The sequence below is a fragment of the Plectropomus leopardus genome, chromosome 21 (assembly GCF_026936395.1).
Source record: "Plectropomus leopardus strain MGB_pleo_1.0 chromosome 21, ASM2693639v1, whole genome shotgun sequence".
In the NCBI taxonomy this organism is placed as follows: Eukaryota; Metazoa; Chordata; class Actinopteri; order Perciformes; family Serranidae; genus Plectropomus; species Plectropomus leopardus.
Genome location: NC_142196.1, coordinates 6,104,688 through 6,122,196, shown reverse-complemented (window position 1 = coordinate 6,122,196; position 17,509 = coordinate 6,104,688). Strand labels below are relative to the sequence as shown.

Below are 17,509 nucleotides of genomic sequence, written 5' to 3'. Positions count from 1 at the left end.
CAAGTAAAATAATATAAAAAAGGGAACTTAATGCAAAACTAACATGAATAAAAGACTAGAGAGAAAAGTTAGGAGGTAAAAAAGTCCCTTTAAAATGTGTGTTATCATTTCTTAGCATAAACGCTTATATTTTCCTTTTAAAATATGGACGCAGATCAAATATATAAATATTGTAGCTGGAAAAAATAAGAATAAAAAAAACATTAAGAAACTGGACAATGCAACCTGAGCTGGGCATAACGCTAGTGTATGAGAAAAAAAAAATCTTAGTATTTAGTATTTACAGTATTTAGGCCAATTTCTCAAAACACATGATTACAGGAAAAAAGATTTTTTGGGTTTTTTGCCAAGAGTTAAGAAAGAGGATCAATACCACTCTCATACTTGTATGTTCAGTGTGGACCCAGAATACGTCTGTTGTTCTCCAACCCACTTTAGATGAAACTACGCCCATTTCTGCATGACAAAAGCAAATGTCGAGACATCATTGCTCTATGATTGGCTGCAAGTCTACTGCTGGAGACATGGAAATATATTTGCAGCCACATTTCATTTGGAGCCACAAAACACATCTCAACAAACCTCGCCTACTAGTACAAGATGAACCCTCCAATATGACGGTTATTTGAACTGCTACAATGCTAAATAGTGAATAAATAAGAGGCCAGACATTGCCACGATCCAGGCTGTAATCATACACGAGGATGTGATTTCTGTCATAAGTAATGTAAAAAAAATGATGTAAAAAATGTACCCAACAGGTCAAAACAAGCTAAACTTCACAATTTTTCACAGTTTTTGCTTAAGGATTGAGGGGTGAAGGAGGCTGGATGTGGATGTGTATTTTGGGAGGGGAAGTCATGTAGCTGATGGGTGGGTAACATAGTTGCTCTAGCAACAGCTAGAACACATTCCCACACTTTTCTATCAACAAATTTTCAAAACTTTTCCATAACTTTATTATAATATTTAACCCCATTTATGTGACTATTTAAAACTATGAGTAGGCCAGTGAAACCATACGACAACACATGTATACAATGTTAGGGAGAAACTACTTACATGTAACTAGTTACAATAAATAAACTACTGTAATCAGTTAAATTTACTAAGAAAAAATATGAAATAAAATTAAAGTTATCAAAATGTTGGTGATTACAAAGGGGTGACATATGGAAAAAAAATCTGTAAATAGTTTATATGTTGAATAAAACATTCAGTCTATTGCTTTACATCTTTTTGCCATGCAGTATTGCTTTCTTTTGGCATATTTATGGACAACGCGGGTCAGCAAAGCCAAATTTGACAAATTTGAGCGCAACATAATCTTCTACGGTCCTTTTGGCTTCATTGCCCTGTAAAACATTTTTTAGAAACGTTATCAAAAAGTAATCAATGTAATAAGTTACATTACTTTGATGACGTGAGTAAATAGTTATGTAACTTATTACATGCAAATAGTCATCTGCAACCCATTACATTTCAAAAGTAAACTTCCCAACACTGACCGTACAGTACCTCCAGGCATTTGCGGATAAGAAAACAGAAAGTGCATGCTAACTTTACTTGCTCATTAGATATCAACTTGCCGATATACTCACTGCCAGTAGACCAGACCAGCACATACGGGTGCTTTGCAAAACGTCAAGGCCATATCCCTTTTGGGGATCCTAAAGCTGTCAAAACAATTTGACATATGTGTAATAATTGTTCTGTTACTTTGCCAATGCTCCTTACATGTAGAGCGTTGGGTTACAATGCCCCTCAACCTCCTTTATGGGCCTCATGCTGAATCACTTTCTTAAACTTTCTCCTATATTTTCTCTTAAAATATAAGAGAACTCAACTCCAAATGCACCAAACTATCTTAACCATCCAAATTTGCTCTTACCCAGGTTTGCTCAATGATGAATCCCACTTGATCTTAAGTCACCTATTATCACAGGTAACGCCTCCTAAACACTAAGAGCACATAGCCAAGACTGGAGACATGACACTGAAAAAGTTGCAAGAAGAACTTCTGCCGTAGTGAAATTGATGCAATAAACTTAAACAATGTAAATGTGATGTTTGGGAAATGTACTGAATTATGAAAAGTATGCATGCAAAAGGTTTAAATATATGTCATATATCAGAATAATTAAAATCATTATAAGTAAACGCAGCAAGTCCTCATACATATAGTACATATGAGAGGCTGGAAAAATGATTATAAAAATAGTTGACAATTAATTTTCTAATTAACTTACAAATTGTTTTAGCTACACATATTCATTCATATGTTTTTTACGCAAAAATCCCAATTTGTAAAGTAGTAATCTAATAACGGTAGTGGAGCAAAAAGTACAATATTCCCCTGCTAAAGTGTAGTGGAGTAGAAGTGGAAATTGGCATAAGATTAAGATACTTAAGTACAGTACATGGGTAAATGTACTAAGTTACATTATAGCACTGGTCAGCGGAGCGGCGCACAGTAACTGAGATTACAGTAATTGGGATCAATGCATCTTGTATAGTATCTATATAGTTTCTTTAGCCCTGAAATTTAATAATCCACTCATTGTAATTATTCTGAAACATTATCTACATTTGATTAAATGTTATCCATCGATTTCTTTTGAATGTTCCTCAAATATAAAACTTAATATAAAACAAGTTGTGGACTGTGACAGCGAGATGTTTTTCTTTTATCTTGGTACAAGTGCTACTACTTGTAAAATTTCCTCTTACTTAAAAGAAAATCAAAACTAAGAAAACATTGGTGAATCCCAAAATCAGTGGGTACAAACAAAATAAGAACAAATCATGGATAAGAGCAAAAATAAGAGAAAATTTGTTTGTAATGCATGAGGCCCTGTGTCTTATTTACATGTACAGTGTGTGTTTGTTTGTTTAATAACAGTCACTGGCTCAAATCAAGTTGCTGCAGAACTTAAAGGGAAACTTTCAACCAGCTCTGTCACCAAAATGTGGGCAGTGTGTGCAAATTAACAGTGTTTGGCTTCCCCTTAGTCACCAGTACCAGGAGCTCCCTGCCCACCTGCAAACGTCTGGTACACCTACACCACACACACGCAATACGCACACACACACATGCACATACTCACACAGACCTCTGCTATACAAACTGCCCACACTGCATGACAGCTGGTTAAAAATCTGCAAGAATTCCCTTTAACTACCCATATCACTATTTTCCAAGCTATTGTTGCAGTCATATTTTGCAGAGATGAACCTTTAGTTGTGCACGCATGCACCAGATCAGCAAACTGGTAGCCTCTGGGCGGGGCATGAGGTGGAGGGACTGCTGGGTACATCCACAACTAGCTACAGTTTCTTTCAGTGGCGATGGCTTGCAGTATGGCAGCAGCCAATCATCAGGCCTTGACATCAAGCAACCCGCTTTCATCATGCAGAGGTGGTTTCTTATAAAGTGGGATTTAAAAAAAAACAACAGATGCAGCCAGGGCCAGAAGGTCATTAGCTTACCTTAGCATACAGACAAAGCATGAGTAAACAACTACTGTGCCTCTCCAAAATTAAAAAAGATGTCCACATTAAAAGTAATTCATCAGATATCTTGTTCGCCAACAGAAACATAACTTTAGAAGTGCTAGCTGGTTGTTTCCTCCCGTTTCCAGTCTTGAGGCTAAGCTAAGCTAAGTGCTTTTTGGCTCTAGGGTCCATAAACAGTATATAGACATGAACTTGGTATTGATCTTCTCATCTCATACTGCAAGAAAAAAAAAAATAAGAGGGGAAACTATTGCTTTAAAATATGAAATGTTGCTTTTAACAGGGTTTCACTACATTAGCAGCAAAGAGCTAAGGAGCTACAGGGCTGTAGCATTTTTAATGATGAAAAAAAAACAGCCAGGAATATTGCCTCGCTGCTTTGAAAATCAGTTAGAAGTTACAAAAGAAAAGCACTGAGTAAAATCAAGTAAGTCAGACTGGGAATATGAGACTTAAAATAGCAATAAATGTCCAATGCTCATAAAGTCAGGAGCGGCTACTTAGCATTTTCTCTGAGCTAAAGTCCTGGACGTGTGCTGTGGACTCTCTATTAGCAGCCTCGCCGAAGCTATTTTTTTTATGTGAATCAAAATAAAGACTCCACCCTAATAAAACACAATTGTGAACATTTTCTTCTAGCAGACAGCCGCAAGTGTCCAGCTCTGGGACGTTAAATGGCAAAGCTGTTATGCTGGGCACCTTCATGTGAAGAGTGGCCTTTTTTTTTTTCCGAAAAACGCTGCTAAATGGAACATATAACACCTAAATAAAATGGCTCTGTATGTGCTTTGTGGAGGGAAAACTAGACGAGGGCGATGGAATCAAAACACTTGAGTGAAAGACAAGACGCCTCGGGTGCACAAAGCTGTCAGAGAGGGGGCTACAGTCGAGATCGGGTTGCGTTAAAAAGTCGAGATATGTATACAAAACGGTACGCGAAAAAATAACTGGAGGATATTAGAAAATATATTAATTTCTCTTAAATAAAATTACACTTACTGCCCTTTCTTGTGAGTGTACCTGATCATGTTTTGTTTGGAAGCATTATAGAAGCACAGAAATAGTAAGACAGAAGGCAAATATGTTTTCTTTCCCCCCCTTTTTTCTCCCTCAGATGTTCTTTTACAGACGTATGCATGTAAGTTCTCCACCGTGAAGAAATATGTCAATCCCTTTGGTTTCTAATGGTCTAATGGTATAAACACACTAAAGACGGAGTCCTGCTTGGCGCGGATGTGCTGGCAGGACTGCTGGTGCTGTGACGGTCCAGGCTCGTTCCACATTCTGGCTTGGACCAAAGAGCGCTAAGTCCTTGCCATGGTTGTGTGGCCCAGACTGAGATGCAGATCGATGTCAAAGGCCCGTATTCTGGAGAGAAGCCCTTAGCCTCAGCACTGTCAGATCTGGTCAAACCTGGAGATCCACATCAAGACCACAGCTGAGGTCTAAATCCAACCTGATCTCATGCTTATTTTTAGCTCCGTGCAGCTCAGGTATGGCGACACAGCAGTCTGGCGCTGTCTTGTTTTATTCCCGTTATCCCCCGAACACCAGCCACAGCGGACATAAAAAGATTAAAAAAAAACAAAAAACCTTGCATATTTTTGTGAAAGCCCTTCCCTTTTTTTCCTTTTGTGTGGATCTCAGGAGTGAGTCCAGCTGACTGGAACCCAGTGAGTATCCATCTCCACTTTCTTTAGCGCCAACCGCAGCTCGCCAAAGGCCGCCGAGAGGTCATCGTTGACTATGACCTTCTCAAACAGGTGGCCGTGTTGAGCCTCCATCGTCTGGGCAGTCCTCACCATTTCCTGGAAGTCTTCCTCCTGCAGTGACAACAGGGAGAAGAGGTGAAAAAGACACACAAAAAAAACTGCAGAAATGCACAAGCTAAAAGCAAAACAGTCCATTTGAGGCGGCCAAGAGAAGTAAACAAGAAATAAATTCACGTACTGTAAACACAAATTACACGGCCATGAACGCACAAATAAACATAATGTGTCCCGTACGGAGCCCGTTATAACCTCGCTGAGACATGGTACCCACACATGAACCCTGGCACAGACCGCGCACTAAAACCTCCCCATGCAACAACCTGACCTCAAGGAATTTTCATCATTTCCTCACACGGTTATCCAATTCACAAAGAAAAATAAAATATCCTCAAAATAAGCAGAAGGACAAAGCACAACCATCATTTCCCAAAGGCAGACATGTAAAACATACACTGTTGCCGGTCTGGATTTTATATGTGTGATGGGGAAATGACAGCTTGCGGTGACGCTGTCCCACTGTCGGGACTGGGAGCTCGGTGGCCCTGCTGCACAGCCCGCCACAGCGACTGGAGCTGACACTCAAGTGACAAAACCGGACAGATTGATTTGTAAGTCTGCAAAAGCGAGGCAGTAATTTCAGAGTTTCAAACGTACCTGAAGAGGCTGAGTCAAGAGTGTGAACTTTACCCTTTGAAACCTGCGCAAATTATCTCGATTTAGACATAGAAACTTAACAATGAATGGCCCAAAAATAAGCCAAGACATATAATTAAAATAAGACATTAATTAAAAGTTAGAAGGAAATTACATAAAAATGAGCAAAAATAAAAAATAAAAAAAACAAAAAACAAAAAAATGACCTTAAAAATGCTTTTAAAAAAAAGAAAAAAACAAGAGGAGGAAAAAAATAATTATAATGTGCTATATATGATATTTCTAATTAAGACCAGAGTTTTTTTTTAAATTTTCCCTGGACTTTTTCAACTAGCTTTTTAAAAATAATTTTCTAAATCTACTGACTTTTTGCAATATATATATATATATATATATATATATATATATATATATATATATATATATATATATATATATATATATATATATATATATATATATATTTTACAATTCACATTAGTAAAGTACAGTAATACAAATTTTGTGATGGTTTTTAAGCAGATCTATCCCCCTTGCAATCTCCTCCCTACTCATAAAGGCAAATAAATACAATTATTAAGCAACACACATAATTATCAAGTAAAATTCAAATTAAAGAGGTAATTTAGATAAAAAAAAACTAAGATAATTATAATAATTAAAGGAAACAAAAAAAAACATGGGTTCAAAGGCTTAATAAGCTGGTACATGACATGTTATGGGCTAGTGTTAATTTGTTTGTTGTGCACTTCAGGCAGTGAGACATCCACTCAAAAAGATGTTTGGCTTATCAGTACAAGAGAAGGGAGCTGCATGAAATCACTGCATCGGGTTTGAACAGGGGTCCTCAGGGGGGTGAAAAGTTTCCAAGTCAGTATGTAAATGAGCTGTCCAGTGTAAAGAATAAAACCACGTGCTAACTGTGAGGAATAGCCAAATAACATATTTTTATCAGGGTGGGAGTAAATATTGCCAATCTGGGGCTCCTGCATTCATAGATAGAGCATTCTGAAACAGCCCAGGTATCTCTCCATGGTGGTCCCTCTGAGGCTTTCTGGTTTGGGCTGTGTGGGCCCCGGCTGCTCCCGCCCTCGCTCCAACAGCACGGCTAAAGTGGCTGCACTGATTTAGCCGCGTGTTTTTACTGGGAACACTCAACTTTAGATTTCTGGACAGATATGGTTTTATAGTGGACCCCTTTGCCAAACACACAATTATAAATACACACAGATGCACATTCATGCACAGCAAACACACACACACACACATATATATGCACCCGCACCCGCAGGCAGGGATCAAGCTGCGTGTGCATACAATGTGTATGCACATAAACACAGCCTCGTTAAAGTGTAAAACTCCTAAACGCTCAGTTTTTAGAGATGCTCCTTCCAGCCAGGAGTTACTTCAGAATGTTTCTGGTGGTTTTCCGCTTCATAATGCATTAGCTGCGCAGCTAAATATAAACACTCACTCACTGTGACGCTCAGCAAAAGCTTGTTTTTTGGGGGGTTCTTGCTGTCTCTCATGTCTCTACCTTAAAACTAGAATCACTGCCCCGCGGTTGTATGTCTCGGTGCACCATGTCTATCCATGTCTCTGACAACGTGGATGTTCCCCCTCCCCCTGTCAGCACGAAAGAGCTTAACAATCAGCACAGTTTCAATTAGACACCCAATTTAGTATCTGAACAGATATCTCTCCTCTTTTTACTGAGATATAACATTGAGTAATGGACAGAAAAGTGTTTTTGCAGGACATCATGATGTTACAGAGAAGCTGACCTTTGACCTTGTGGATATAAAATGTAATCACTTTATCGACATTAGTGTGAAATGTCCTCATAATTAGCGTATGAATTCTCGAGTTATGACCAAAAACATGTTTCCTGAGGTTTCATTGTGCTTTGACCACCAAATTCTAATCTGTTCATCGTTGAGTCCAAATTTGGAAAAATTTCCCCAAGGTGTTCTGATATCGCATTCACGATCAGGAAGAGGGATGCAAGGTCACATTGACCTTGACCTTTGACCACCAACATTTAATCAGTTCATTGTTGAGTCCAAATAAACATTTTTATATTTAAAAATAAAAATCCTTCAAGACAATATTGATATATAGCATTCTAAAGAATGAGACAGACACAAGATCACAACGACCTTGACCTTTGACAAAATATGAATCAGGTTATTGTAAATTCTACATGAATGTTTGTGCTAAATCTAAACAAATTCTCTCTAAGCATTCTTGAGATATTGCATTCACAAGAATGGGAACCCAGAAACATAATGCCCTGGCTTTGGCTATTGCCGGCACGAAGACGTAAAAACTGACCCACCCCACCTCATGCTCTTTTGTGATGGTTTTATCAGCCCGTGCGTTGGAGGATGACAGGGAGGGGACGGGCTGAGGGAGGGCAAAAGGTTTGCTGGCTTGAGGAGAAAATTGTTCCACAGTGGGACTATATTCTCTGTCATCTGGACTGAAGCCCCTGCAGGACTACCATTGTTGGACTTGGACTTACAAATGACCACTGTGTCCAACGCCAGGAAGACAACCCCTCTGACCTGTTCTGGCAACTACACGAACCTGGGAAACTGTGCGTTGTTATGTGTGCACAATCTTTCCATGTCCACCAGCGAGTCTCTGCGTCTGTCTCTAGTTAGACCATTCCAGGTAAAAGAACATTAATCACAGCAGGACACCGCTTAAGGGACAGCGAGCTGGGTAGTAAGATGGAAAGAGAATCAAAAAAACAGAAAATAATAAGATAGATGTAGGATAAAATAGAAGGGGCAGAGAGATGGATGTAATGAAGGTAAAAGAGGCTAATGGAAAGCTGGGCAAGAGGCAGCGAGTGGATATTCTTTGGCGTCCGCTGATCCGCGCTGGATCGCTCTCCTCAGAGGGCAGTTTGAGCTGATGCCACTTCTGGAGGGCCAAACTTGAGAAGCAAAACAGCGGGGACTCATTTATCCACACTGCCATTAGATTGCTTAATTTCCACATGAAATGATGTAGCGTCTTGTGCCTGTTTAAGCACTTTGTTCTAGCACAGATAAATGGCAGTTTTCATTGCACAATATGAGGCTGTAGACTCTCGCTTTGGGCTTAACACTGATGTTTGTCCGAACTGCAGATTTTAATCCGTGTAGCATTTTTATGGCTTGAATTTTTATTGCTTTCTCTATTTTAATTACTATATTTGTGATTTTAACGGGACCACTTTAATGTACATAAGGTCTAGAAGGGAACATTTATCTTATGGGGATATAAAACATTTCAGCACTTTAGTGGCATATAACAGCATGTGTCAGCCTCAGGTATCATCCTTTAAAACCACCACACACTCCACGTCCTCAGAAGGAAACGTGCTTTATTGATCACAGTAAAAAACACTTGTCCTCCCTACTTTAAGTCCCCCTGCACTCAAAAATGTGTTGTTTTTTAAATGTTCAAGTACCCTAAAATGTCTGAAAATGGTCGTCACCAGAAAGATGTTTTTTCTTCAACTGAAGAGGGTGAAATCTGTGCACTTCCCTTAAATCTCAGATTCAAACGTACGCAGCTAGATTAGGTACATAATTAAGACAAAAGCTTCGTCTCAAAGTCAGTGGGTTTTTTAAAAGGGTTTTTGGTAAGAGGCCTGAAATAAGGTCTGTGGTTACACAAGCTGAAAAGACAATCAGCGTTTTGTTCTATGACATTAAAAATACATCAGTAAATGTGAACTTTGAGATGAGGATTTAGGACTCATTACTGGGGCTCTCTGTGAAACAGCAAGATTTAGAGAGATTTAGTGACATCTAGCTAGATTGCAACAAGCTGAAACTCCAGGTTAGAACTCTTTCTGTGTTCATTGTTTAGGAGGTTTTTACTGGGAGCCAAATCATACGCAGAGATATCTTCCTCTCCAAAACAAATGCACCAGGTGACTTAAACCAGTAAAAACGCTGAAAGAAGCAGGTTCATGTTAAATTAGTGTTTCTCCTATGCTGTTTGGCATGTCGGAGATGGACTGCTCACCTAATTTCTCTGATAACTTGGGATACAGGCATTCAGGAGGTTTGGGGTGAGAGCCAAATTAGATCTCTCTCTGCCCAAAACAAATGTACCAGGTTCATTCTAAGGGAACGAACAATTCATATTTTCAGGTGTTTTTTCACTAAAGAAAACAGACTTATTATATTACATTTCATTTCTACCAACATATCCCCCTAAATCCTACATACTGGACCTTTAAAACATGTCCGGAGGGGCACTTTAAATAAGCCCCCAAAAGTGAAAAGATCTTTACAAGATCTGTTTTAAATAATTGTGGTAACTTCACATACTGTGCCATTTTTCTCACTAACCACATTTCAACCTGACTAATGCATTGCATCAGCCTGTTTTGGGTTGTTTCTACATCACGCTTCAGCTCCTCTTCTGAAAAGCGACCCTGAATCATCTCCAGCTCAAACAATGGGGCTAAAGTCAGAGCGCTCTGCTGAAACAATGAGACGACTGTTCCTCAGCCTTTATCATTAAAGCAGACCTGTCTCTCGGAGAGAAATACAGCTGGCCGTGGATAGCACACGTCTGAGAAGACCCATCCAACAACAGCTTCTCTTTCAGAGCTTTTAATAGTGAATCTGAGGCGGCTTACGTCCTGTCAGTGTTCATGAACATTTACACAGAACCTGGTTTGTTACCCGCCTGAAATACACCTTCTTGTCACACAAATTTTATAGAGGTGTATTTGTATTACTTTAGAGAATATCAGAATCTAATAAAGGGACAGTGAGTAATAACAGCTACAGCTTGCCTTGTTAGCAATCATCCTATTCCTGACAACTACAGCTCATTGTTCTCAGGACCCCTGCTGTGAGGAGCAGGAGGAGGCTGAATGATATTTCACTGTGTGACTAATGCGAGCTGACTTTGTGTCTGTGTGTAGGTTTTAAAAGTTTGACAGTCAAGTAAAATATCTACAGAATGTTCTGTTCACCTGTGACCTGTAGCTGCATGCTGCACTGTCCGTGTGATCGCACCTGGGAGAGAAATACACCGAGCAGAGCCAGCGCACTCAGGGGGAGGATGACACCGGGGAGGCCTAATCATACTGATTGACTCACCAGTATGACTTCAGTTAACCCCTTAGGGCCTTTAATATTAGAAACACTCGTATTTCTCTGCATACAAAATGCGTTTTTTGAAATCAGGCTATAGAAAACAGTCCACATTAATATTAATTTCTATTTTCGCTGAGTTCATTTTTTAACCAACATCAGTCCTAATCATGCATATCAAATATTCAATAATTTTAGGATTTTTAACCCTTTAAATGTAAAGGTTTTTGTCATGATGCCACTATGCTTTTGATGAAAAAAATATAGATTTTCAATATACTAAATGCAAAGTAGATTTTTTTTGTATTATCACAGCATGAGATATGTCAATGATTTGCATTTCCAAGTTTTTTTGCACTTAACAGCATAAATGTAAAAATTTTGCTTACACGGTGTAATTTAGACTTATTGTAGCTGCTAAGATGGAAATTCCGAGATTAAACAAAACTACAAGATCTTGCCAAAATGTATGAAATATGCATGAACATAGCCAAAATACCAAACAAAATGAAGAATGAAAAGCGTGTAACATGAGCCTCAAGGGCTAAAAAGAGCAATTTGTCAGTGTAACAATAAGATAGTGATAGGTGTCATAATGAATAATGATGAATGAAAATGAATTTCTGCACATTGGATTTCCCATGGGCCCATTTTGGTTTGTGTGCAAAATTTGGCAAGACTGCCTGGATAGACTGACACCTTCCCCACTCAGTCAGCTATGGGCAGATCCATCATGCTGTCAGTCAAAATTCAGTTTGCGGTTGCTGACACTGTTGTTGCTACTTCAGCTCACGATTACACAGATCGAGGTATCTTTGGAGCTGTATCTTATATGAAGTGTTATTTCAGGAGGAAAAAGACTGCAATAAAATTGATAAATAAAAAGGCTGTCCCATCATGCTGGTTGCGAGGGATTTGAGCCTTCAAATAAGCTGCATTAAAACTGCCTTTTCCCGCCTCACCATTCTGCATTCTGTTTATAACGTCCAATCGCTGAATGGGGGGATAGAGTGGTCTCACGTCTGAGCTGGGAATGGAGGTACTAACAGTGTCATATCAAGGTCTGTGTAAAACATCAAGCCAGAGAGACGTGACCATGGGCAGAAACTTGAAAGTCAAAGCCTGAAATTATCAGTCAGAGACCCTCAGTTGACTAATGTTGCTTCAAATAGAGCAGATTGGACCCCAGATTTTGCTGCGGAGTGAGTGCTCTTGACTTTCACGGTAGTCTTTGCAGCTGCAGACATGCAGGCAGCGGCACAGAGGGAGAGAGAGAAGGCACCATAAGCTGAAGAAAAATGTTGTTGCTTACTTGTGAACTATTATTAGCATTGTTAGCTTGTTTACTATATGACATGAATGTCGTCACACAGAATGTGCCACTGAGCTCATTCTAACTTTAAAACTTTATTTGGAAAACAAAATTAATTATCGAATATTCATATTGCCAAACCAAATCCGATTTGACTGGCATCGAGTATAGCCCTAAGAATCACAGCCACAAGAAGTGTCACATTTTGTAGAAAGTGTTGGACTTACACCTGCAGAGCCCAATTAACTCCCCACTGGCCTCTCCCTGTCTCCATAGCTTCAACAATCCCGTCTCCTTCTCAGCCTCCCCCTCTCCTTATGGTGTCCCATCAGGCCATCCGTGGCGTGTTGCTGACCGAACTCTTGGCCCTCGTGCTGCCTGTGGCGAGCAAGGCACGCGAGCGAGCAAGTGTCGGGCCCGATGGGGCTGGGAAAACCATCACACCTCTCCCCGCCTTGCTCCCCTACCCAGCAACTTCACAGCAGCACCGAACACCGGCTAATTGATTTCATGTGCGTCCCCGTCAGGCTGGGATGAAGGTGCGCAAGGGGTGACCTCATCACTCACACACACACATAACGTACACACAGGGTCCAGATAGTGTTTCTGTTATTTCTTCTGCCGCTAATCTGTGAGGTGTAAAGCCATGTGTTTCTATAGCATAACATCACATCATCGGGCCGCGTGTTCAGTATGTTCCCCAGCTACGTCCTTCATGTGACTGATCTTCTTCCAACATATACACGTCAACATCTCGAGTCATTGCATGTTTATAATTTTTGACGATAAAATTTAATAAATAACTATCTTTCACTGTCTGACTTTGTTTAGACACCATGTGTATCTGTTGTAAATTTGCTCCCCAGCTGTATGTTTAATAACCCCCTTTATCCTTCCTTAATGTATATCCTATTAGCTGTATCCTGTTATTTTCTGCTATGGTGATCCCATTTCCTCACAGTGGTCATTAAACTTTCATTTAACTTGATCTCATCTGAATAGCATTTACAGATATCATCCAGTTTGGGGAGCACCAACCAGAGTTGCAGCTTCTCTCTAAAAAGTATATCCAATTGATTTTCTGTGATTGTCTAAATCAATGCAAACCTGACCCATCTGGTACTTCAAACAGTTTAAACAAATCTAAACAACATATTACCGTGATCGATGTGGGATTCAGTGTGAGGAATAAACTGCATGTACTCTCACCGTGAATGGCTTGGCAGTTCCCTTGTCGTCCTTGCCTGATATGACTTTGGCGTTCTGTCTGGTCTCCCGCAATCTCTCGACTGAAGGAGGCTTCACGAACACTACGAAGGGTTTAAACTCTGCCGTCCGTAGGTGCTTTATGGTCTTAACACAGAAAAAAAGAAAATACATGAAAGTCAAAGCAAAGGAAGAGTGTGAGGGGTTACCACTGAGAAACAAGAGAGGAGGACAGAGTTAAACTGGAGTGAGAAAATGATTATATAAACATTTATCGATCTAATCGTCATGAAGTGGGTAAAGTGGGGAAAGATCCATAGTTTGTTTAATGCAGTGGCTTCCAAATTAGAGCTTGGGACTCTCCTGAGGGTTGCACGTGTCAGGGTTTTTATGATAATTAAAGGAAGGGAAGAGGATGACCTCAGATTTGGTGTCATTAAGGTAGAGAAACTTGTCAGACATCCAAATTTTAATGCCTGGTATGCAATAATGATAGATTTGTAAAATGGTTTTATCAGCAGGTGGAGTTGCATATCACTGGCATAGAAATGGAACTGAATCTCATTGTTTTGTATGATATCAACCAAAGGGAGCAAATAAAGGGGGAAAAGGATGGGACCGAAAACTGATCCCTGGGGGATGCCACATTGGGTAGGAGCAGGGGATGACACAGAATCACCTACACTGACATAGAAGTCCCTACTAATTAGATAGGAGGTGAAACTATTAGGAGTTGTTATGCTGTCTGATTTTAAATTGTACTTGTAAATAACAATAAAACTTAGATAGGTAAGAGGTGAAACACTTAGTGAAATATTTTTGACATTTCAAAGTGGGGCTGTATAAGGTACTTATCCATAATCTGTGTAACACATACTGTAGATGACGGTGGGCTTGTCCTCACTTTGAAGAAGTACTGCTGTCGATGGAATATAGCAGTAAAACCTATTTTAAGTACCTAAAAAGTCCCACCTAAAACAATCTATGACAGTTTAAGTGTATGCTATTGAGTTGAGGTTTCCGTTTTTTATTTTTTAAAGTGTTGTTGTTGTTGTGGCTTTGAATACAGATATAATGGCTTAACTTCTCAGATCTTCAATCTTCATTAGATTGCTGTCTAACAGAAAGGTTAAGCCATAAAAATATTCTTAAAATAATGTACACTTAAACCGATATTGATTTTACTGGGTGGCTCAAATATGTTTTGTTGCTGACCCCTCCACAGAAGTAATTTGTGTAGGTTCGGGACTCTGGCCTGCTTATCCAAACTGGGGGCGTGCCAACAGACATCTACTATGTAAAACACTGACTGTGGATAAGTACCTCACAGTCTAACTTTGGAAAAAATGAACGGGAACTCTCGTTAAGGGTAAAACCAGTGCATTTTAATGTGTTAAAAGCCAAAGGGGTTTGCAACCACTGTTTCAACATATGGGTGGGTGAAACAAACTAAAAGCAGGCCTCTGTTTGTGTAGCACATGTTTTTTTTTTTTTGGAATATAATTAAGGTTATATTTCTGTGTACATATGAACCGCCTATTTGTCTCTTCTTTCTGGTGACAATTGTATGACACGACACCACCAATCTGGTTCTCAAGAGGTAGAAGAGAGGTCAGAGCTGGTTAGTGGTGGCGTCAGGCTTCAGGCTCTCCCCTGGTTCTGGCACTGCAACCACAGCTTCCCACTGTGCTAATAGGCAGTGGGTCCAGAAGCCACAACTGATAGGAAGATGGATTAAAAGCCAAAGGAGGGGCAGGAGAGGAACCACTGGGAAGCATTCATCTCAGCTCTCATCAGCCGCTCACTGAGTCAGCATGGGAGCAATAACATGCTTTGACACTGCCACTGATCTGATCCATGAGTCACGTTGGAGAGTGGGCTCATGGTGGAGGTAGGGGGGATGACTATTGGCTTACACAACACCACAAATGTATGCCAAAAAGCAAAAAAGCACATACAAGTGTACATAAACCCACATGAGCTTTCACAGATGCTTTCTCACACACTTTAGCCGAGGGCCCTGGGGCTGAGTCTCACTGCTGCTCAGGCCAGGGTGGTTTGAGAACCTGCCAGGCTAATCTATATAATGGTGTATTTGTGTCTGTCATTATCCACCCAGCAAAAACAAACAGAAAGGAGCTGGTGGGGCACTAGCTGGACGATACAGGCCCAGCCCTGGACTAATGGGAATCGTGCTCAAGGGTTTTGTTGGGAGTCAGCGACGAACCGACCATTTGTGTAGGGTCTGATCGCCACCACCCAAGACACATAAGCCAAAGAGGAAATCTTCAAATAGAGGAAATTAGCAGTAATTGCCCCCTTTAAAATCAGCTTTTGCTAGCCTAGTAGGCAGCCAAGGCCTCAGGAAAGCCAGGGGCGAAGGAGATCTGCTTTAGAAGATAGGTAGGGGCAGAGGGGCCAAGGGCTAAAAGTACAGGGATGCTGGGATAGCGAGATGGAAAGGAAGGGTCACTCACATGAGGCTGCACATCCAATAGGCACACTTTGTTCTTGGAGAGGACGGAGCGTATCGAGTCTAGACTTGTCCCGTAGTAATTCCCTTTGTACTCGCCATACTCGATGAACCTGAGGGACGGAAAGAGATTGAAAGAGAGAAGAAATGAGATTGTCGAGTAAGAAAACACAATTTTTCGTGCGGGGATTAGTACCTAAAGCAACATTAGAATCTCGTCCTAATCTGGTCGACTGTGTCAGCACACTCCTGAGATTCATCTTAGAAATAATGATATATAAAAACCCTACAAATCCACAGAGACAGCGGGATTACTCTCTCAACCGCTGACAGATCTGAAGATAGCATTCTCTCGCAGAACTCAAAAACCAGACGTTTTGGCCCAGCGTGTTTTTATATAATCTCCTATGCAACCCCTTTCAATCAATAACACCTGTTTGTTCCAGAAAAACCCACAAAGCCCCTGGATGCCAAAAACCTCCCCTCCTTTAATCCACAAGGATTTTAAGCCCAGCAAGCAAACAAACACTTCTTCACCAGATAATCTTCCCTCTTTCACACCAATCGGCTGTCACGAGAAAAAAAAAAAAAAAAGCCACTAGTGTATTTTTAGCTGAAAACAAGGAGGAAAAAAGGCAGCGAGGAGAGTAACAACGTGGAAAGAATTTGAAGCTAATAGGAGTGTGTGGTATGCTCGCAGTCTGCTCATGACGAGTGTCGGACAGAATGGCTGCAACTGATGCCATGTAAAAAGAAGGTTTTATGGTAATTGCCCATGTAAGAAAGTTTTACTCAGCTTTTTTTTTTCTTTTTTATAAAAAACCTTATATTCGGTTATGGGAAATTCATTAAGAGCTTACAGTAGCCTGTGTTTAAATACTCACACCTATCAGCGCTGTTTGCCGTCAGAGGTGGAAGGTTTATAGATTACAGTAAAGCATGCCAGTGGAGTTATATCGAGAGCGCGCATTGTTGCCATTTTGACACAGAACAGGGCTTCCCTTGGGAAAGTTGTTCTACTAAACACACGTTGTTGTGGACCCTTTTATTTCTGCATTGTTTCTGCTGCATGCGATGAGGCATAACGCAAACAAGTTCATCTCACTCCTCGTCTACTTTGCTGCCTTGTAATTTCAGCGTGGAGTGTCCCACGCATCCACCCCACATCACAGCTGTGTCACTCACCCCTCCGACTCCCTGAAAAACATTGCATGCCTCGACCTACACCGCAACATGGCCTAAATATACAGCCCCCCCTTTGCCTTCTCCTCTCTGCATGCTCTGACACTCTATATGCCCTCACCACCACAGGCTTCCCTCTACAGTATGTCAGATGCAGTGTGCGTGTGTTTGCGTGTGTAAATGTTTTGCATGTGCACCCTACAGTATATCTTTTCTCCTCCCTCCTTTTCCAGCTCGTGTGAGACCGACAGAAAAGCATCAATCATCCTTATGACTATTACAA

General features: G+C 40.4%; 1 protein-coding gene across 6 annotated transcripts in view; it reads right to left on the bottom strand.

The window, feature by feature from the left end:
• Positions 1-286: 286 nt before the first annotated feature.
• The window catches only part of mpp7a (MAGUK p55 scaffold protein 7a), a 175,035-nt gene continuing 157,812 nt past the window's right edge, over positions 287-17,509 (bottom strand). For all 6 annotated transcript variants that reach the window (XM_088072300.1, XM_088072301.1, XM_088072302.1 and 3 more), the window contains 3 exons: positions 16,049-16,157; positions 13,575-13,718; positions 287-5,339 (listed from right to left, as the gene is read on the bottom strand). In XM_088072300.1, coding sequence (XP_087928426.1) covers positions 5,160-5,339; positions 13,575-13,718; positions 16,049-16,157 — 433 coding nt within the window. In that variant the 3' untranslated portion in view covers positions 287-5,159. The remainder of the gene's footprint in view (positions 5,340-13,574; positions 13,719-16,048; positions 16,158-17,509) is intronic.